At 33.1% G+C, this 23,067-nt stretch overlaps 1 protein-coding gene across 1 annotated transcript; it reads left to right on the top strand.

The window, feature by feature from the left end:
* Positions 1–672: 672 nt before the first annotated feature.
* LOC146733788 (vacuolar protein sorting-associated protein 16 homolog) lies at positions 673–22,241 on the top strand. Its single transcript, XM_085490954.1, has 21 exons — positions 673–776; positions 1,471–1,525; positions 2,439–2,567; positions 3,197–3,341; positions 4,565–4,683; positions 6,173–6,292; positions 7,553–7,778; positions 11,176–11,252; positions 11,587–11,712; positions 12,163–12,290; positions 12,537–12,572; positions 13,063–13,171; positions 13,549–13,683; positions 14,476–14,584; positions 15,709–15,806; positions 16,116–16,220; positions 17,148–17,255; positions 18,222–18,391; positions 19,259–19,355; positions 20,604–20,707; positions 21,447–22,241. The coding sequence occupies exons 1-21, from the start codon at positions 673–675 to the stop codon at positions 21,589–21,591; spliced, it is 2,445 nt and encodes an 814-aa protein (XP_085347080.1). The 3' UTR covers positions 21,592–22,241.
* The last annotated feature ends 826 nt before the right edge of the window (positions 22,242–23,067 follow it).

Raw genomic sequence — 23,067 nt, 5'->3', positions numbered from 1 at the left:
ATCATTCATCATCGCTGTCTATTTCAATAATGACATTTACTCTTCAACAGACTACATGAAAATGTCCTTGCTTTTTTTGGGGAAATTCTGAGGTAATACATTTCCTCATGCAGTCCGAATGGAAAGAATCTAGATTGCCAAGTCCTGGCATGTATTTGCTGTAAAGCATGTGATGAAAATACAGTTCCTATTAGGGACTTACATGTCTAAAAATTATGGGTTATATCACCGGAAAAATCCATATCTGGTTATAGAATATATAGTACTACTTGAAGGTACATGTACTGAACTCAATAGCAAGGAGAGTAAAATACTTGGCAAGATGTTGCCTGTTGCACTCTGTTCTGTAATTTATGTGATGTGAGCTGTGGATATTTAGATGTACAGCAATCATATCCCTTTCAGTTAGTGGGGGTGATTTCAATGACTGTGCACAAATAGTACCAATTTCATCAGATGTCAAGAAAGAAACTTAAGAAGCATCAAACCCAGGCCATCCAAACAATGAGTTGGCTTTTATAGCGTGTGCCGAGTTGTCAAGCTGATCTTTGGCCTCTACTGATTCCCTTGCAGATGATAAAATGTTTGAGATGTTTTCGAACCTTGCCTGTGAACTATAGGATTTGAATCCGTTATTATCATGTGTCTTCCACTGATGTTGCTCATTTTGCCATGTTCCATCATGTACAGATTCTGACACCATTAAAACCACCTTTGATGACAGATGGCACCTTGTCCGATTCAGGTCCTAAGCTAAGGAGCAAAAGAAGTAACAAGTTAGTTTTTATTGGAACGTTACTTGTTTATGCTGAAGTTTTTTGGACTGTGCATCTCTTCAAAACCGCCACCTATGATCAATGTGGATTTGAGTCGTCCTCATAAAGATGTTTAATGCAGAGCACAATGATGTTATCCTGGTGGACTTTGTAGATGCTCTGCAAACCTCTAGCTACAAAACCCAACCAAATGGCACCGAAATCTTCTTGTGACTCCCCTAGTCTTTCAACTGTACTGACTCTCCGATTGATTGATGACTGATTTGCAATGTGTCCCTTTGCACCTAAAACACCTATCTGTGGCTTGCAATGTGAACTGAATAATTTATGATCAGATGTTGAGATTGCTTCACTTTGCTTGCACGTAAGGACAGGTCAGATCCCGCAGCAGACATCACTACAGTGACACTGAGTTGTTTAAAGCTGAAGGGACGCTTGGAGACGCTTGTTTGTAAACAATGACAGGCTATGGCCATCTGGGGCACGGCACAGGTGACAACTTGCCCGCTTTAATGGTAAATTGAAATCTGCAAGGGAATTTTCTGGGAAGCTATAGCAGAGTATCCACTACAATTCACTGCATTCAAGTCTCAATCTACCAAAGACTATAAATAAATATATAGTATTGAATATTTCAACATTGTAATGTATTTCTTTCATAATAATTATGCAAACTCATGTTATTTACTATTAGGGTACTGACTATGCTTCTACCTTTAAAAAAGCGCAAATACAAGATTGTGTGCAAGGTTAGATTTATAAAACATACATGACCGCTTAACTCTGTTTTAAATGATCATGTCGCACATAAACACATAAGGCATTTTAGTTCTTGTTTACCGATCCTGAACTTGTTGTATGGAATGTGATACTAATGTTCCAACTCAAGAAGGCTTGGCTATTTTAAATTTCGTAAATAGCATTTGTTTCAAGTGTAAAATTGATTCAAGTGTAATAAACATAAGTGAAATGTATGGACGAGTCGGAATACTCGTACCTTGGAAAGTTACGACTCTAACTTTCGAAATTAGCGATAAATACATGCATAAAATACAAGCATATATATCATTTTTCACGCAACAACAATTCGTATACTGCATTCGATTTATGGAACTTTAATTATTTTAATAAAATACTTTGGGTCAATAATATATACATTACCATGCTAGGATGATCGTAGCAGAATGGTTCAGCACAGTCTCTGTCCCAGAGATCCTTGCAGCTAGAACACCATATTTATAATTTACAAAAGAAAATAATTTCATCATGGAATAGTGGTTACTAAGGTGTTATTCGGTTTATTGTGCTGACTGTCCCATCGATTGCCAGTCGAAGAACAAACAAAAGCACTTTATAGTATTGACAGTTAACTGGTCCAACTGCCACTCCGTTTGTGCTACGGAAAGTAAAAAGGAACTTCTCTCTCTGAAAACAGCCAGAATCTACAAACAACGCATATACTTTCGTTGGGTTTGAAAAATTTAACACCTGCATGGCAATGTTTTTGTGGGCATCTTTGAAAGTAGTACCACTGTGACACATTAACCAATCAATAACATGCATAAGTTTGCATGGTTGCAGAGATATTGTCATAGAAATAGAACTCTGCCCGGGAGATTGGGTTCAGCATTCATTATGAAGAATCGAATATTTATTTTTCAGTGGAATAGTGGCCATGTAATCCACCTTGGCTGGTCAAGTAATGAAGACTTACTCTGTGTTCAAGACGATGGCAGTGTGCTGGTATATGATATATTTGGAGTATTCAAGAGAACATTCAGCATGGGACAGGTAATGGTATAATTCAAATCATGTCTCTGTTTCAATAATAGAAGATGTGTACATATAATATATAGAAACCTGATTGGGTGTCTTGTTTACATAATTTTTTTCAAATGTGTAGTTTGCTTTCAGCAAATTGATATGAATTTCACATATCAGTGACAGTAATGAAATTTTGTTTCCATGACATTTTCTCTGGGGTTTTATGTCATGGACTTCCAAACATTTTTGTTGTCACAAATGCTATAAAATCATCAAATTTCGCATTGAAAATCAGCGGTTTACAGTAGAGTTGGTTCATTTGACACAGATTTTAGAATGTAATATATAGAACTGCATACAGTGTACACATGTATGCCAATTTTTCTGACACTGACACTAAAATTTGTAGGTGTGTACCTTGTGATCTCAAGACCCTGTCATGTTATAACCTGTACATTTCAGTGGTGTGTGCAACTATGACTGTGTTGCACCTTTTCTTTTGTGGTTTCTCGGTAGACTTTTGCAATTTTCAATGAATCAGAAAATTAAGGAAAATTTGTGTCTTCCAAACATAAAGCAGTTTACAGTAACTACTACGATACTTACTTGTATACATATTTATCTGTCATGTATATTTTACTTTTTTATTCCTGCAGGAAGCCAAAGATATGAAAGTCTTAGACTGTCGTATATTTCGCAGTCACAGTGGCACAGGTTTAGCAATTCTTACTAATAGTTTTAAGTTGTTTGTGGTAAACAACATAGAAGAACCTAGAATTCGAAAAATGGCAGAGGTGCCAGGTAACGTTGGTTTATAATGATTTCACCTGTTTAATGATTCTGCTTGTTTAGAAGTATGGTGATTTGAAAACTTAATTTTAAAATTTATCACAGTGGATCTTTCTCCTTCACAGATGTTTAGAACTACTACATTTCACAATCCGTAAAGTTCCAAATTTCAACCAACAATTTTCTGTTAACTTACAGTGGTTTTCATTTAACTATTTTATTTTGAAAAAAACACACAGCTTTTTCCATTCCTATCCCTCAGTGTTTCTATTATCACTAAAGAGAAAGCAGCAGATTTTATTCTCACCAGTGGACTATATGTTTTTAACTTTGTTGATGAGAACAAAATTACTCTCACTAACAAATTTCAAAAGGAAAACTTGTGTGAAAAATCTTCATTACTTAGGTGTGGGATTCTATATTTTCTATTAATATTTTTTATTTAGAAAGTTAGTTATTCATCCTTTTTTTCTGACCATTCTTATCCATAGTGTACAATACATAACAATTAGATAATGCCTAATAATGATGTACACAATTTTTAGCTCCGCTGTCGACTTTGTCGAGCGGAGCTTATCATATGAGTGATTGTCCGTCGGCGTCCGTGTCAATGTTTTACCTTTTTGACTTCTTCTTGAAAACTACAAGCTTGAATGCTTTGATACTTGGTGTATATGTACCTTGGGTAGACCTCTCTCAGATTTGTTCATTTCATGATGATATCTTTAATTCTCTAATTTCAGTGAATATTTTCGCCATTTTTGCTGAAAACCGCAAGTCCAATTGCTTTGATATTATACATATAAGTACTACATGTGGACCTCTCTCAGATTTTGTTCATTTCGTGGTGATATTTTCAATTATCTAATTTTGATGAATATTTTTGGTGAAAAGTGATATTTTTTAATTCTTGTTGAAAACAGCAAGTCCTATTGCTTTGATATTATACATATTGTTCATTTTCTAATGATATCTTCTGTTCTTTAATTTCAATGTGCATTGCTAATAGCGGAGCTATCTCAGCCGACAGGCTGCTTGTTTAATACTACAAAGATGTCCAGTTGTTTATCATGTAATAACACTGCATCACACCAGCTATATGCAAGCGTGATACAATGCAAATGCGACGATGAAGTAAGACTTGCACAATCTCTTATGAAAGCTGTACTATATATAGTACATGTATTTTATAGATTTGTAAGTTATTTATGTGTTATTATTTTTTCCACTGGCAGGATTAAGTTGCCCTCCTAGTAGTTGGGCAGTTATATCTGAGGATAGACAGTCACGTATTCTACTAGCCAAGGAATCTGAATTATATTTACTGGACCATGGTGGTCAGTACTCTCAGGAGGTAAGGAATGGCCACATTGCTTAATATTCATTCAGTTGTTCATTTACTGGTCCATGATGGTCAGTATTCTCAGGAGGTAAGGAATGGCCACATTGCTTAATATTCATTCAGTTGTTCATTTACTGGTCCATGATGGTCAGTACTCTCAGGAGGTAAGGAATGGCCACATTGCTTAATATTCATTCAGTTGTTCATTTACTGGTCCATGATGGTCAGTGCTCTCAGGAGGTAAGGAATGGCCACATTGCTTAATATTCATTCAGTTGTTCATCATTTACAGAAAAAGTTCTAAATCTTAATCATCATTTAAATCAGCAAATGTGATTTATATATAACAACTGAACTCGTACTCTGTGTGTAAAGTTCATTGCTAAATACATCCTGGCTTGCATGCTCGGTTTGAAATGTATTTGTGATTGCCACCTCGTGTTTTACATGTGCCTCAACTAAAATAGAAAAATGATCTGAAAGCTGTATTCTGAGAGCATTCATAAAGCTTTATTAGGGTCTAGATACTCATTTTTCCCCTTATTTTGTTTGGCTCAAATTACTGTATATACTTTAGATTCCACTCTAATTTAGGCATCTGGGAAACATCAAATGCCTTAATTTGGTTTTGCAATTGGCCTCACAAACTGTTAAAATTAACAAAAACTACTCAGTATTTTAATGTAGTATGCACTGGTTTTATTATAGTTGGTGGAGAAAAGACGAGTCTAAATGAATTTCCAAATAAAAACAAGCATTGCTTAGTAGCAAATGATCACCCTAAAATAATCCAATCATGCTGTGTTTTTAAAAGCAAATAACTTGCTTGTTGTCAAGGGGATCATGGAAATGTTGACTATTAAATATTACTAATTGAATTACAATGGCTTGCAGTAATTTCGAACAGAACAGACTGTTTGTACGTATGAATACTATTCAAAAATGTTGGCAAAAGTAATATGAACACATGATCAGTCGGGAAGCAAAAATCATCTTCAGCATTTAAACGTGGTACTATGCATTGAAATTTGAATTTTATTATATATTTCACACAAATTCAGACAAATTCAATCAAATATCTCATATAATTAACCCAATAAAGCTCTATGAATAATCTCAGAGCTCAACTTTAATATACAGGTAATTAGATAAATACACATATTACCTTTTTTCATTTAATCAAATGAATACTGCCATGTAATAGTTTTCATTCCTCACTGTATCAATCGATATTTTTTATGGGTTCCATAGCAACGAATACAATGCATGTAAAAAGTTCAATGTTTGTTTACATGAAATTCAACACAATTCATAAAGCATGCTACAAAATGCTAAGAATTATTTATATTGTGTTTTACCAATTTTACCGAAGTACTTATTTATTTATTTAATCACAAGTTTTTAGAGTTAGTCTAAAAAAAAGTATTAATATTATGTTGGCACCAGACATCTTTTACTGGATTGCTCCAAATTATTCTTTTTTAATGGATTTTTTTTGCAGGCGCCTCCAATGACAGCTGAAGTGAACTCCTTTATCGAGATGTCAGTATCATTTAATAATAAATATCTTGCTCTTTTTACTGATTCCGGTTTATTTTGGATTGGATCAGCTGATCTGCAGGTAAATCATGCAAACTACCTTTTTTTCTTTTTCATACTTGAGGAATAATACAGTGCCCTCTAGTGTTGGTAATTTGATGACTTTGTTTTTAGTGGAAGTGTATTACTTAAGCCTCTTATTCCAAATATAATTAAAATTAAAAAAAGAATACAGTGTTATTAATCACTTCATCATAATATAGTACATTACTTCATTAATTTTGTGTGCTAGAAACAGTTTCTCTGGTTTTATTTTATTTTTACTTTCTAATAAATGTAGTTTTATTTTTGAGTTTTGATGATCATCTTAACATTTTTCTCGTTTATAAAGACACTTTATTTCATTTTTCTTTATTTCCAATCGATATAGGAGGATATTGATTGAAAATTTAGGGCATTATTTGATCATGACTTCCAAATTCAGAAACCTTTATTTTACCGTGTCTTGGTGTACAAAAATGTTTGAAAGGAAGGAAGGAAGGAAAGGAAGCCTTAACCAGAACCTCAGGATTACTTCTATAAATTTCCGACAGTCCTGCAGCATGTCAGAAATTTTTAGAAATCAGAATCAGAAATAACTCAGAAGTCTGTTTTGACAAGATGAATGCTCCTCAAGTGAACAGGAAACTTCTATACGACCTTTGGGTATCAAGTATTTCAGTTGAACTTCATCGTCTGAATCGCACAGTTTGTTGGTGTTGACTTATTGCCGACTCCACCAACCCATGCGGGACCAGCTTATGTTAAACAAATGGCCAAGTTTGATTGGATGCGCCTGTTGAAAAGGTGCCCAATCAGTCGCTGTGTAACATTGCGTGGTAGGCTAAGGAACAAAATGTCGGAAATTACGACGTGTAGCACGGTTACTTCAAAATTCTTCATTAACTCAGTGATATTTTGATATTTTACATACTGAAGCTATACTGAAATGTACATTACTCTACCCGCCTCCCGTCATTTCATCTTCCACAGCTTCAGTCAGTGAAGCGGCCTGGTTAAATAAAAGTTAAGTTTCTGAACTGCTGGTCATTAACAAATAATGCGCACAAATTTCAATCCATATCTTCTTAAGAATTAGGTTTAAGTAATTAATGTAAATTCTGTCATGTGGTGAGCGATTTGTTGGCATACCCATACATAGAACATAGCTCATTCTTGCCTTTATTTGGTTTCATATTCGCATATACATGTATGCCAACAAAAAATATCCGAGCACTCCTATGTTGAGTTATCATCTATTCCTATTTAGCCAATAATTTTTGTTCATTTGCCTTCTTTCTAGAAAGTCTACTGTGAATTCAACACTAAAAGTCCTTCCAAACCACAGCAGTTAGTCTGGTGTGGTACCGGTGCTATTGTTGCTTATTGGGAAAACCTTTTATTAATGGTTGGTCCTGATAAAGATTGGGTCAAGTACAACATGGATAGTACTGTGCATTTAGTGCCTGAATTGGATGGACTCCGAATAGTTGGAAGATACACCCATGATTTCCTGCAGAGGGTCCCTAGTAAGTGCTTGCTATACTTATCAACTTGATAAACTCTAAAATCAGCACTTCTAGAAATATATCTTTGATTTGATTTTTTTAGTACATACATAAATGCTACTATAAAATCTGTATTAGAAGCCGTGGCTTCTATTAAAATGGTACAATACAACAGAAGGAATGTGGCTTCCATCTACACATATGAGAAACAATGAATTTATGGTTCTCAAATGTTTAAAAAGAATGGGTGTGACTAATATTGGGGATGCGGCTTCTAATACAGATTTTACGATAATCATATAAAAACTACCCTATCCTGAGAATCAAATTAAAAAAACTCACTCTTCCTGATTTATGAATTTGAAGTGTTTGGCAAGAGTGGCAAATGTAAAATTTTATTTGATACTTCATTTTGTTTGGCTCAAATTACTGTAAATACTTTAGATTCCACTCTAATTTAGGCATCTGGGAAAAGTCAAATGCCCTAATTTGGTACTGAAATTAGCATCACAAACTGTTAAAATTAACAAAAACTACTCAGTATTTGAATGTAATATGCATTGGTTTTAATATAGTTGGTGAAGAAAAGTGGAGTCTAGATGAATTTTCAAATAAACACGAGCATTGCTTAGTAGCAAATGATTATCACAGAGTAATCCAATCATGCTGTGTTTTTACAAGTGAATAACTTACTTGTTCTCAAGGAGATCATGAAAATGTTGATTATTACACAGTTGTGATTATAATAACGTCCCAAAAAATCAATTTGTTTTGTTAAAAAATTCAACTTAAGCTGTTGCATGCATATGTTTTATGCTACACGCTATCTGCCATGTTTTTTAGCTCCGCTGTTGACTTTGTCGAGCAGAGCTTATCATATGAGTGATTGTCCATCGCCCGTGTCAATGTTTTACTTTTTCGACTTCTTCTTGAAAACTACAAGCCTGAATGTTTTGATACTTGGTGTATATGTACCTTGGGTAGACCTCTGTTAGGTTTTCTTAGGTTTGTTCATTTCATGTTGATATCTTCAATTCTCTAATTTTGGTGAATATTTTTGTCATTTTTGGTAAAAAGTGATATTTTCGACTTCTTGTTAAAAACTGTAATCCGATTGCTTTGATATTATACATATTGTTCATTTTTGACTCCCATGTGCGAAGCACATAATGGGAGTCTTTGCAGTTAGTGTGGGTGTGTGCGTGTGTGTGTATGTGTGTATGTGTGTCCGACTGTTCCACTGCTATCTCAAGAACCATACATCGGTTTTTGATGAAACTTGGTGCATAGATGCTCTGGGCCAATGCGCAGATTTGATTAGGTTTTGGTAAAATTCCATGCTCGTTAATTACCTAATTTGCATGATAATTAGCTGATTTTTAGCTGTTCTATGACTGTTCCACTGATATCTAAAGAACCACTCATTGGATTTTGATGAAACTTGGTACATAGATGCTCTGAACATATGCGCAGATTTGATTAGTTTTTGGTAAAAATCCGTGCATATTAATCACCTAATTTGCATGTTAATTAGCTGATTTTTAGCTGTTCCATGATTGTTCCACTGATATCTAAACAACCACTCATTGGATTTTGATGAAACTTGGTACATAGATGCTCTGAACATATGCGCAGATTTGATTAGTTTTTGGTAATAATCCGTGGATACTAATTACCTAATTTGCATAATGATTAGTCAATTTTCGTTTTTTCCACTGATATCTCAAGTACTAATTATCACATTTCAATGAAACTTGGTACATAGATGTCATATGACACTGCACAGACCTGATAGTTTTTATGGTAATATCAGTTCATATTAATTACCTAATTTGCATAATTAATTAATTTTCAGCATTTGATATAAGTACTAATCATCACATTTCAATGAAACTTGGTACATAGATGTCATATGACACTGCACAGACCTGATAGTTTTTATGTTAATATCAGTACATATTAATTACCTAATTTGCATAATTAATTAATTTTCAGCATTTGATATAAGTACTGATCATGACATTTCAATGAAACTTGGTACATAGATGTCATATGACACTGCACATACCTGATAGTTTTTATGGTCATATCAGTACATATTAATTACCTAATTTGCATAATTAATTAATTTTCAGCATTTGATATAAGTAGTGAGCATTACATTTCAATGAAACTTGGTACTTACATACTCAAGGACTATGCAGAGATTGATTGTTTCAGATAAATATTTGTGCATATTAATCACCTAATTTGCATAATTAGTTAATTTTCAGCTTTTCCACGGGTACCTCAAGTACTAATCATCGCATTTCAATGAAACTTGGTACATAGATCCTTTAGGACTATGCAGAGACCTGATTAGTTTTAGGGTAAATAATTGTGCATATTAATTACCTAATTTGCATAATTAATTTTCAGCTTTTCTACTGATATCTAAAGTACTAATCATCACATTTCAATGAATCTAGAATAATGCAGACCCAATTAGTTTCCGGTAAATATTTGTGCATATTAATCACCTAATTTGCATAATTAACCAACTTTCACACTGATATCTCAGGTACTATACATCACATATCAATGAATGTACATGGATGCTGTAGGACAATAGACAGACCTGAATAATTGTGGGTTAAAATCTGTACATATTAATTACCTAATTTGCGTAATTAACCAATTTTAAGCTTTCACACTGATATCTAAAGTACTACTTATTCCGTTTCAATGAAACTTAGTACAAAGATGCTCTAGGACAATGTACAAACCTAATTAGTTTGGGGTAAAAATCTGTTCATATTAATTCCCTAATAAGCATAATAATTCATAATTTTTTGGTTCTAATCACATTTCAATTAAACTTGGAGACATAGATTTTCTGTTACATTGCGCAGACCTCATTAGTTTTACACTCAAATCTGGTCATATTAATTTTCTGATTTGCTTAATTAGTTTTCAGCTAAGTAATTTTGAATTATATTTAATGTGTCTCCAATACTCTCAGCACATGGGAGTTCTTTCTAAGCTTTCTTTGATCTAATGATGTCTTCAGTTCTTTAATTGAAATGTGCATTGCTAACAGCGGAGTTATCTCAGCCAATAGGCTGCTTGTTCCGTACACAAGGTGACCTGAAACTGTTCTTTGACCTGATAGGTCGAAGCGATTATTATTCAATCAGAATGCTGAGCATGACTCACGAGACAGCAGTCTGTGGCATGAGTTCTGATTGGTTGCTGATCATGTTAGTTTTGAGCATGGTTTTCATGCTGGGTATTAGTCAGGTGTAGTTAGAGGTATGTATGCTGGAAGGTGAATAATATAAATGACCAGAGCCTCTTCTTTCATGTACATCTGTCTTTTTTAGTTCTAACACCAGTATTAATCAGTTAATTGCATTTTTGTCTCTTTCTGTGTTTACAGATATGGTGGAGGATGTTTTTAAAATTGGTTCTATGGCGCCAGGTGCTATGCTTTATGAAGCATCTAGAGAATTCCAGGTTAGAATATGATAAAACTTGGCTTGGTTTGCATGCATTTAAAGATCATACCTTTCCCATGTTCCTCCTCAGAAATTCATTCATTCATTTGACCTCATTAGATTATACTTTTTGGGATATTTGACCTCAGGTCATATTTCTTGGTATATTTGACTTATTTTGATTTAAAACAATGAATAAAGTGCATTCACTGAGAACAATTGGTGTATAAGTTGATAGTAAAGATAGTTTATTCTCCAATAGTATCCAGGTGTATCATGTTCCTGACTGAGGGGTGAGGCTGGAGCATACATGTAGATAATTTATTTCCCACTTTTTCTCTTGACATCTACAGAAAGGGAGTCAGAAAGCAGATGAGTATATACGGATGATAAAAGATAAGCTACAGTTGGCTGTAGAACAATGTATTGTTGCTGCTGGAGCCGAATATGAATCCAACACACAGAGAATGCTACTCAGGGTTAGTTTCACCTGCCTATATGCCTTAGTGTTGTTACCTATGTGAGATGTAACTATTATAGACTCAGACAAATTTTATAGAAACTCAACTTAATCTCATTCTCTTGTAAATTTAATGTCACATACTGTATTTTCACATGTTTTTACATAGATGTCTTGTTATACAACATATAACGTAGTGTTTGTTTGGTGTACTTAAAATACCACAAAAACAAATTTTTTTTGGCTCGCATGCACTCCTATTAGAGATGCATACATTAAACTTCATTTATCTGTAGTTATGGGAATTGTGCGCCATATCGTGTTGACTGTGAGAGCAAAATTTTATTGTACGTTTTTAACTGAATCAACCACTGAATTTGCTAGCATTTTAATCCAATTAATTCAAGAATTATTTTAATGACTGCACTTTAAATATAAATTTATTTTTATTAATTGTTTATTTTTACAGGCTGCCTCATTTGGTAAATGTTTTCTTAGCGATATGCGACCAGAGCCATTCTTCAACATGTGTCAAATGTTACGAGTGCTCAATGCCGTTCGAGATTACAGAGTCGGTATTCCATTGACGTACTCTCAGTATCCTTCATAAGTAGTGTAATTTTAGAATATTAACATTTTCAATTTTGCTTTTGTAGTGATTAATTTAGTTGTGTTGGAAAAAAATAAATTATTGAAAATTACAAATATGTTAAGTAGGTATTTTTACTAAAACTACTGTTGGCTGAATTTCTACAGAAGTCGAATTAAAAAGTTTTCACAATATAATGTACTTATCAATAATTTTGTGTAAATTTAAGTAAATTCCTAAATTTGTAACTTCAGACTTGAACATCTAAGGCTGGCTGTACTCATAGACAGGTTAGTTAAATTTACTTGGTGCATTAATGCATTTACTGTTGCTGTAATATTTTGCTATCCACTTTATGCAGTATTTTCAAATGAATGTTAATTTTCTCCAAGCAAAAACTTTTGTGATTTATACAATTATAGATATTTATTTTGTCTTGTGTTGTGTTGTGGTTCCTCTACCAACTGAGCTGAGCTGAACATATACTTGATGTTTTAATTCAGTAGGGCTAGTAATGAATGATTCATTCAATAAATTGATGTCACTTGTTTACTCGGACTGTCAAGCAAATGTTTACCAGATTTGTGTAGCATGTGACCATATAATGTAATGAAAGAGTTGTAAAAATCCTCAAAAACTCTCTAGATATACTTGTACGATTCTAGTAATTTTGAAAAACAACACTATAACTATATACATTTCTTTTTATCCCTTATACCACCACTATTTGCATTACCCTTTTCCATTATAATATTATACATATTATGTTTTTGTTTACAGACTTATTCTACGCCGTGAATGGTGCCTTGCAATTAGAATATGTAAATACTTAAAGATGGCAGAATCTGAAGGTGAAAGCAGAATCCTAGCACACTGGGCATGCTATAAGGTAGGATATTCTTTCCTTACTTTTACTGATGAAGTATAGGGCTTGACATTTACAGTGTTATTGAAGGCTGTTGCCTTGAATTGATATCCAGCAAGTTTGCCTTGATGCTCTTTGATATTTTCATTTTTATTCTGATGTACTTAGGCAATTCTATAATTTTGAAAATGGGTGTCTTTTCAGCTTTGAAGTTCAAAGCCTGCTCGCAGTATATAACTTTAATTTCCAGAGACAAAAAATAGTGATTATTGCAGTTCAGTTAAAATTGTGGATTTTCTTACACCATCTCCTCAAATCAGCACTGTGATTTTTTTTTATTTTCCACTTATGAGTGATGTATTGAAATGGACTTTTGTAACCATTGATCTTAATTGCTTTAGGTGCAGCAAACAAATCGGGATGATGAACAGATAGCCAGGGCTATCCAAGGTAAACTAGGAGACACTCCAGGAATCTCGTATACTGAGATTGCTGCCAAAGCATCTGAGTGTGGTAGGACTGAGTTAGCTATACGGGTAAGTCTCATTTGTGTCAAACTTTCTTTGTGACCACACCCAGTAATGTATAACCATTTAAACTACTTTCACCTTTAATGTTGCACATGGACATAATTATTAAAACAATATTGTTGTTTTGGTTGTTAGGTTATTGTTCTTGGGGAAATATAGCATAATTGTCTAGCGCCAAATTTAGCAGGAACACAGGGTGACAATAAAAATAAAGAATTTTGTTCTATTTTAAACTGCGCATACACACATGGTAATTTTGTAGAATGCATACTAATTAGTTAACTTGTCACAGGTAAAACTTATCAAAAAAACTTTATGCGCAATTTTGAGCAATAGTGAAATATTAACTTACCTATGCATTACCATGAATATCATAGCTTTTTATGATCTCATACAAGTTAACGAAAAAAACAATTTGCTGGATCAAAGACATGTCCTTTATACATCAGTTTTTCAAATATTTGTTCAGCTTGTAACAATAGAATCAGTCATAAAGAACTACCATGTTTGCTATCTGAAAGATAACTGCACAATTTATTAATAACTGAAAGGTTTTCATTGCTCATGAATATTAATTTATGCAAATTAGACAATTTTTTTCTGCCTATAAGGTCATGCAATGCCCCCCTGCTGTATTACTCATATATGATGGCCTGAAACAGAAACGGTGACTTTACGACCAGTTTGGCTAAAAGTTTTTTTTTAAACCTACTGTACTGCTATTGTTACTTTCTTGTTTTATTATCAATCTTCCGATTTTCTTTCCTTTGATTATTCATGTTTTTCTTCTTTTCCAAGTTGTTGGATTTTGAACCCAAGGCAGCTGAACAAGTACCTTTACTGATGAGGATGAATAGAGACACTGTAGCTTTGAATAAAGCTATTGAAAGTGGCGATACCGATTTAGGTGAGATAATCACTTTTGAATTTAGTATTATCAAATTGTGTACTAACTTTATGTTATGGTTCCCAACTTAAAATATTTTTTCTGTCAAAAGTTATGAAAAATTTTGTAGTACTGTATTGTGATGTTGATGTGATAAATCATACTAGGAATTAGATGAATGATGAATGCAGTGTCAAATTATTGTGTTAATAGGTGATGGTAGGCATGTGATACACGTTTGTGTTAATGATGTAATAGTGTGTGCGCTTATTTCTATGATTAAAATTAGTAATATTTTAAGGATTTAGTATACAGCCAATGTGATTTTTGGATTATATGCACTTCTATTAGAGATGTACTTCTATTAGACCAAATAAAATATACTAGAAACATAAATTAGAAATATTTTAACAGTATTAGGATACAAATATATACGTTTATGTTTGAAAATGCTGTGATTACATAATACTACGGAATACTTTATTTTCGCTGGAATTAATTTTCGCTGAAAAGGCTTTTTGGGCATTTTGTATGGAATTTATTTTCACTGTTTTTTGATGAGTTTAATGTGATATATAGGAAAAAAAGTATATTCGCTGGATTTTATTTTCATGGAATTATCTCTTCAGTGAAAATAACGAAAATAAATTCCAAGTGAAAATAAAGTATTCTACAGTAGTCGTTCAGTTAACAACTCTCCAAATACTGTAAATCGACTAACTTTTTACTGGGTTCAAATTTCAGGCATACTCAGTGGGTTTTAAATTCACGGTTTTATAATTTAGATAATGTGTTCTACGCTCAATTTTTACATATTCACTGGGTTTTAATTTAGTGCATTTTCCAGTCAGCGATATAAGCAAAATTAAAAGCCAGTTAACCCTTTTACTGTAATAGAAATGATGTCACTTTTAATTGTGTTAGAAAAATATTGGTCATTGTGATGACGAGAATGATATTATGTATGTGTTAATTTCTGTTAATCATTCAGAAAGTAATCCATGGATAATTGTTAAGACTCATTTATTATGGTGTATACCAGTATTTTGTGTTTGAATCTACAAATGTAAGAAGCGAATTCAGGAATATTTAATCAATTTTTCACTTTCAATTGTCCGTACAATTTTTCCATTTCTTTGTTTCAGTTTACACAGTACTTCTACATCTTAAAGATAATATCTCACCAGGTGACTTCTTGATGGTGATACGTAATCTTCCAGTAGCTCAGAGTCTGTGGTTACAGGTGAGATGATATACCACTCATACCCTCCCAAATAAGTCAACTTGGATAGATATACACAATATGTATATATACATCAAATTTGATCAAGACCTAAAGTGTATGAAAACTAACAAATAAATTATAGAAAAATAAATGACAATTTGCATAATATTACACCAAAATGTCAGCACAACAATTTGGATGTCATATATTTATTTTTATTTAAGATAGACATTTACTATAATGTTCTAGATTCCACCTAACAAATTTAACACAATTTCAATATACGGGTCATCATAACAGTATAATATTCTGTTATTTCTGCTTCAGTTTTGCCGAGAACAAAAGCATGACATGCTACAGGAGATATATTACCAGAATGATGATTTTATGGAGATAGCAAACTGTAAAGTGATTGATAGCTATAGGGAGAGTGTAAGTATGACAAGATTTTTTAAACATTTATCTTCTGAAGATTTGAAATATTGCATTAGTACTTGTTTTAATCATGAATCGAAATGTACTACTCTTAACACAACATACCATTTTCCTTCATCTGTATAAATATTATTTTATAAATTTCTTAATTTAAACTGAAACAAGTTTCTATTGACCGATTGAATTACATTGGAACATTTTCAAATTACACTCATTGATTGGCTAGTTGAATTCAAACTGCTGTTGAAATTTATTAATATTTATAAAGATGAAAGGAACAGGTTTGTTGTTTCAAGAGTATTTTACAGAGACTCTGAAATCCGAATGACAAGCATATTCTAAACTGGGAGAAAGGGCACTTTTTTAATGCTATTTCAACTGATATTTTTTTCTACCTGGATGTGTTGTTGTCATAGCAATCATGATTTCATGGTTTTCTCTATATAGTACAAATGTATATTGTTACTAAAATAACTATTTAACTTATAATAATAAATTAAGATTTGCAAAATAAACCACACTAATTTTTATTTGAAGAAAAGGCACAATTTAGCTTATACATGTATTTACAGTTGAATCAAAGCACATATACATATACAAAGCAAAATTTGATACATCAAAACAACCTGTGAAAATACAAGCAGCTCTCTGATTGGTCTGACTGTTGGGTAGTCAATCTTGTAAACTTTGCTTTGCATTGACTTTAATGCCGGAGGGTCGTCACCTGCGCACATGCAGGAATTCAGTCCCAAGCGATGATAACAACACACGCTAAAAACGCAAAGGCTCATGGGTAGACGCTTGTTTGTAAACAATGACACACTATGGCCAACTGACGCATGCGCAGGGGACGACTCCCTCGCTTTAAATTTGACGCTATAAAAGCAGAAAAAATAACTGATGTGTATCATCAAATCTTGACAGCTTCTTGATGCCAGGCTAAGTGCTTTGTATGATGCGCAAGACAACTACAATAAAGCAAGAAATTCACAAGATTCATACTTGAAGGCAAAGTCAGAATTTGCATACAAGGTAAGATATCTTTTGTATCTGTATATATGGATATCTCTCTCACTTCTTCCTTATCCTCATCCTAATATTCCACTTGACTTACCGGCACCCCTACTGTGATTTTCAACACCAGGCAATTACAACCCCATCTTTCATTTAAAGCTCTTTAAAAAAGCTTGAGATAAAATAAAATGGAACATTTTTCGTAATTTTTTTCAATTCATGGGTTGATGAGATTAGGATACTGATAATGGAAAAAAATGTTGTCACCTGAAAACCTTTTAGAGTTGGGAGTTTCATGAAATCGTCAAAATTCAATGGTGAAGTTACCTCTTCATGCTTGGGATAAAAAAGTCACATATAAATTCTAATATTGTAGTGTGTATAAGTAAATATTGTGTTTGCAGTATGATAACCATTTTCTTATATACAAGTTATTTTCTTTCTTGCATTGCAATATGAATATATGCAAAATCAGTATTATTTTTACAAATGAGAAATGAACTTCTTTATTTAATTGATAAAAAAATAGGCTGAAAGTTTACCAAAAATGTGGACTTATAATTTCAACTCTGTGCTTTTGTGCATCCTTCGGCACCTTATCTCAAACATTCCTGGGCTAATTTCATAAGGTTTTCCACAGACCATACAATGTGAGACTTTAATCTGTCAAAAAGATAATCAGAAGAAGACAATTACGGTAGTTAGTTGTCTCTTTTGATGACATGTCACATACCTAACTATGATTGTTTAATCAGTGCCCCACAGGGTTTACTTCACATCTAAGTGGTAAGTTGTGCTTATACAAAGCCATTATAATGGTTGCATCCATGTCTTTTTTCTTAAATGCAATGTTACTTGCATTTTCTGCAATTGCCAGCCATCTTTCTATGTTTAGTTACAAAGACAAGGGGCCAGTGCAATAGTTAATCAATTGAATTAATTCTTTTCATGGTTCTTTCATGTAACTTTCTTCGCTTGTTCCAGCAAACTGAGGAACAAGTGAAGCTAATGAGGTATCAAAAGCGCTTGGAGGAAGAATTACAGAAACCTTATCTTGATCTATCACTACACGACACAATGTTCCAGTTACTTTTACATCGCAATACTAAACTAGTTGAACAACTCAGAAAAGAATTTAAAGTACCAGATAAAAGGTAGTGTGTTTCATACCTTGTCGATAATTAAGTTTTCTTCTGTTTGATTGAATGTGACTTCAGATTAATTAATTACTCTTAATTGATTGAGAGGTTTTTATTTTTCTTATTTAATTGCAGCTATGTTATTATTGGGATTTTACTTTTAACATATACTATCTGCATTTTTAGAATATCCATAGAAACACTAATTATCATAATAATTTGATTTCAGTAATCCATGCGCAGACATACTATATGATTTTGTCACTAAATAATTAATTTGGCTATTTTAATTAAAGGTTATAAACAAGCAAGGGTATTTGGTACTGGACGTCTCTGGGGAAAATTAGCATATTTGGTGAAAGATAATAACCGAGCATAAGAAAAAATTCATTGGTACATCATTGACCCAACAGAAAATTGTACATTTATATAGTGATAATCTGTTTCGAGGCAGGGTCGCATGTCTTCTACTGTCAGATATAAGACCTTGCTTCAGCCAATCAGATGGCTAGATTCAGAATAATCATTTTATAATATACAAAAGACCATAGATGCAAATGAATGCCTAGATATTGTTGAGATAGAGAGAGAGACCATAAGTATTGTTTTTGTCCTCCAGTTAGTTCTATTTTCTTACATCATAGTGTCGACTGTTTCTCTGGCCTATGCGTAATTATGTAACAGTAGAAGCGATGGCAGGAGAAAATAAAATACTATATGAGAGGTAAAAACAAGCTTTCTGCGACCATTTTTAAGTCTGTCTTTTTCCATCAATCATTTTTCTAACATAAACACACAAACAAAATGAAAAACTGGTGAATAAATAAAGAATTATCTTATGATCTTGCAGCATTAAGTGTTTGACTTTATGCATTCCCTTAGGTATTGGTGGATGAAAATAGAAGCTTTGGCCGAGAGCAATGACTGGCAAGAATTAGATAGGTTCTCAAAAAGTAAAAAGTCTCCAATTGGTTATGAGGTATGTTAATATCACATATATAGACATATATATGCATGTGCTTGAGTACTGGCTGGTTTCATGCGTAAGACTTGGTCCATCCATCCCAAACTATTTTTCAAATGTTTGGACTAATTAGATTGGCACAATAAAAAAAAACATATGCACATCCATTTTTAGCTCCGCTGTCGACTTTGTCGAGCGGAGCTTATCATATGAGTGATTGTCCGTTGTCCGTGTCAATGTTTTACTTTTTCGACTTCTTCTTGAAAACTACAAGCCTGAATGCTTTGATACTTGGTGTATATGTATCTTGGGTAGACCTCTCTTAGGTTTGTTCATTTCATGTTGATATCTTTAATTCTCTAATTTTGGTGAATATTTTTGTCATTTTTGGTAAAAAGTGATATTTTCGACTTCTTGTTAAAAACCACAAGTCCGATTGCTTTGATATTACATATATAGGTACTACATGTGGACCTCTCTCAGATTTGTTCATTTTGTGATGATGTCTTCAATTCTCTAATTTTGGTGAATATTTTTGTAATGTTTGGTAAAAAGTGATATTTTCGACTTCTTGTTAAAAACCAATAGTTCAATTGCTTTGATATTACATATTTAGATACTACATGTAGACCTTACTCAGATTTGTTCATTTCGTGATGATATCTTTGATTCTTTAATTTTGGTGAATATTTTTGTAATTTTTGGTAAAAAGTGATATTTTCGACTTCTTGTAAAAAACCAAGTCCGATTGCTTTGATATTACATATATAGGTACTACATGTGGACCTCTCTCAGATTTGTTCATTTTGTGATGATATCTTCAATTCTCTAATTTTGGTGAATATTTTTGTAATTTTTGGTAAAAAGTGATATTTTTGACTTCTTGTTAAAAACCAAAAGTTCAATTGCTTTGATATTACACATATGGATACTACATGTAGACCTTTCTCAGATTTGTTCATTTCGTGATGATATCTTCAATTCTCTAATTTTGGTGAATATTTTGGTGATTTTTGATAGAAAGTGATATTTTCGACCTCTTGTTAAAAACTGTAAGTCCGATTGCTTTGATACTATACATATTGTTCATTTTCTAATGATGTCTTCAGTTCTTTAATTGAAATGTGCATTGCTAACAGCGGAGCTATCTCAGCCGATAGGCTGCTTGTTTGGTTATAAATTGGCCTCAAGATTTGGAAAAAGGTGAATTCAATTCTACAGTTATATAGTTAGTAAAATAATAATTTGAATTATATTGATTAGCCATTTGTCGAAGCATGTATGAAGCGCCACAACCGACTAGAAGCTTGTAAGTATGTACCAAAAGTAAGTCCTGAGAACAAAGTGAAGATGTACATCAAAGTGGGGTGAGTTACATTGTATTACTATTTCCTATTCCAACCTTTCCTAAGAAGGAATCAGTGTCACTTGTCTGATATAAGAAATTAGTTTTTAACAGATAGATATAACTATGGTGTTACTTGTGTGCCCTCTAAGTCTATATGAATCTCAGTAGATGCACAAAGATTTGGTGTGATGCAACTAGTTTTCACTGGCACATCATTAACCCAATAGAAAATCTTACATTGATATAGCTGGTCATCTTACATCAACATATTACTGTATAGTTATGAAATGTGTAATTTGGTGTAATTTGTAAACAAAATAAGTGTAACAACAACAAATATCAGAAGCCACAGCATTTTTGTTTGTTCCGCATGTCACCTGTACAGTCACATACAATTTTTTTTTCTTCTTGAAAACTGACCTCCTCAACAAGCCAACTAACTTGATTTTTCTGGGGGATTCCATTTTGACTTATGATCCATACAAAATCAGTTAAGAGGGTACACCGGGTGTCGCATGTTCTCCTGGCCGCAGGCCTAGCAGTACTTCTCTCACTGAGTTGACTCTTCAGTAGAGTGTACCTGCCTAGTATTGGTTGTTCTGAGTTTGATGATTGTTTGTCAGTGATTTGTTTTAGTATTTAAATTCACATATGATGTTTTCTAAACCTAATAAACTGGTCACTAACACAGTATCTTATACTGCTATTCTTCTTTAAATGGAAGACATAGGAAATAATTGTCTTTTATTTTCCAACAGTGATTTTAAACAAGCCGCTGTTACAGCATTTCAGCAGAAGAATGAGGAGGACCTGACCCTGGTTCTGAAAAAATGTGCTCCATTAGACAGGGGTCTAGCAGAAGAAATCCAAACAATGAAAGCCCAGTTAGCATCAAGGCGTTAAATGTATCCCCTCATCGAGTATACTATGTGCAATTTTAGAATTCAGTGTCCTGAAGATGTTAGCTGATCATGAATTGTATTTTTTGTGTCATCCACCTTAACAAATTTGAATGTTGTTCATGTTGATGATTCATGATAGTTGAGACTGCGCGGTTCTGTGCATGGCTGGAGAGGCCAGTTACGTGCTCACACTCTTGGTTGAGCTGTTACAGTGGCATGAGATATTTCTTATTATCTCCAGTGTCTGACTGTTCATTTTTTGCCTAAAGTTGACTAATGTATATTTAAATCCAATTGTCTTTAGTATATAGGTAATATACAGATGCATGTATGTAAAATAAGTATCAGTATAGTTTCAGTATAGAGACTCTGATGTCAACAAATACTTTTACTGAGGAAAGAATGTTCTATACCAAGGAACAACCACATCAGATTCATATAGTTGTACTTTCTTCTTATTTGCTGGTACAAATGATTAACTTTAAAATACATATTGTAATAAAAATGGCCAACAATTTAATTTATATATTTTTCTAGAGGTTGATGATCTGTGTGATGATCTTTGCTGTCAGAGATCGTTTTGCATATGTTATCTGTTGGTCATTGCAGCACTGTCAAGCTTTTTTCTCTATTAAAATAGATGCAACACTAGATTGTGTTGTGATTTTGTTTATTGAAATAAAATTTAACAAAATGATGTATATAATTAAAACTGTCAATTTCCGTCTTAACATCTTTTTAAAAAACAGCATGTTTAACGATTTCGTTAATGGTTCTGATGTACAAAATATGTCAGCACAAATAAATTAGCTAACATTGCATGATTGTCATTTCATTGCATTTTCTATAACCAAACTCGTACAGCAAAAGTGTTAGCACTTGAAATTTCAATATATTACATACCGTACTCGATCGCGTTAGCGCCCAGGGGCCTCAACTCAGAAAATCACGATTTTTGACTCCCATGTGCGAAGCACAAAATGGGAGTCTTTGCAGTTAGTGTGTCTGTATGTGTGTATGTGTGTCCGACTGTTCCACTGCTATCTCAAGAACCATACATCGGTTTTTGATGAAACTTGGTGCATAGATGCTCTGGGCCAATGCGCAGATTTGATTAGGTTTTGGTAAAAATCCATGCTCATTAATTACCTAATTTGCATGATAATTAGCTAATTTTTAGCTGTTCCACTGATATCTAAAGAACCACTCGTTGGATTTTGATGAAACTTGGTACATAGATGCTCTGAACATATGCGCAGATTTGATTAATTTTTGGTAAAAATCCGTGCATATTAATTACCTAATTTGCATGATAATTAGCTATTTTTTAGTGGTTCCATGACTGTTCCACTGATATCTAAACAACCACTCATTGGATTTTGATGAAACTTGGTACATAGATGCTCTGAACTAATGCTAGGTTTTGATTAGTTTTTGGTAATAATCCGTGGATACTAATTACCTAATTTGCATAATG

This window comes from Saccoglossus kowalevskii, chromosome 16 (assembly GCF_978046115.1).
Source record: "Saccoglossus kowalevskii chromosome 16, keSacKowa6.1, whole genome shotgun sequence".
NCBI classification, from domain to species: Eukaryota; Metazoa; Hemichordata; class Enteropneusta; family Harrimaniidae; genus Saccoglossus; species Saccoglossus kowalevskii.
Note: the sequence above shows the minus strand (reverse complement) of the source record. Positions and strands in the feature narration are given on the sequence as shown.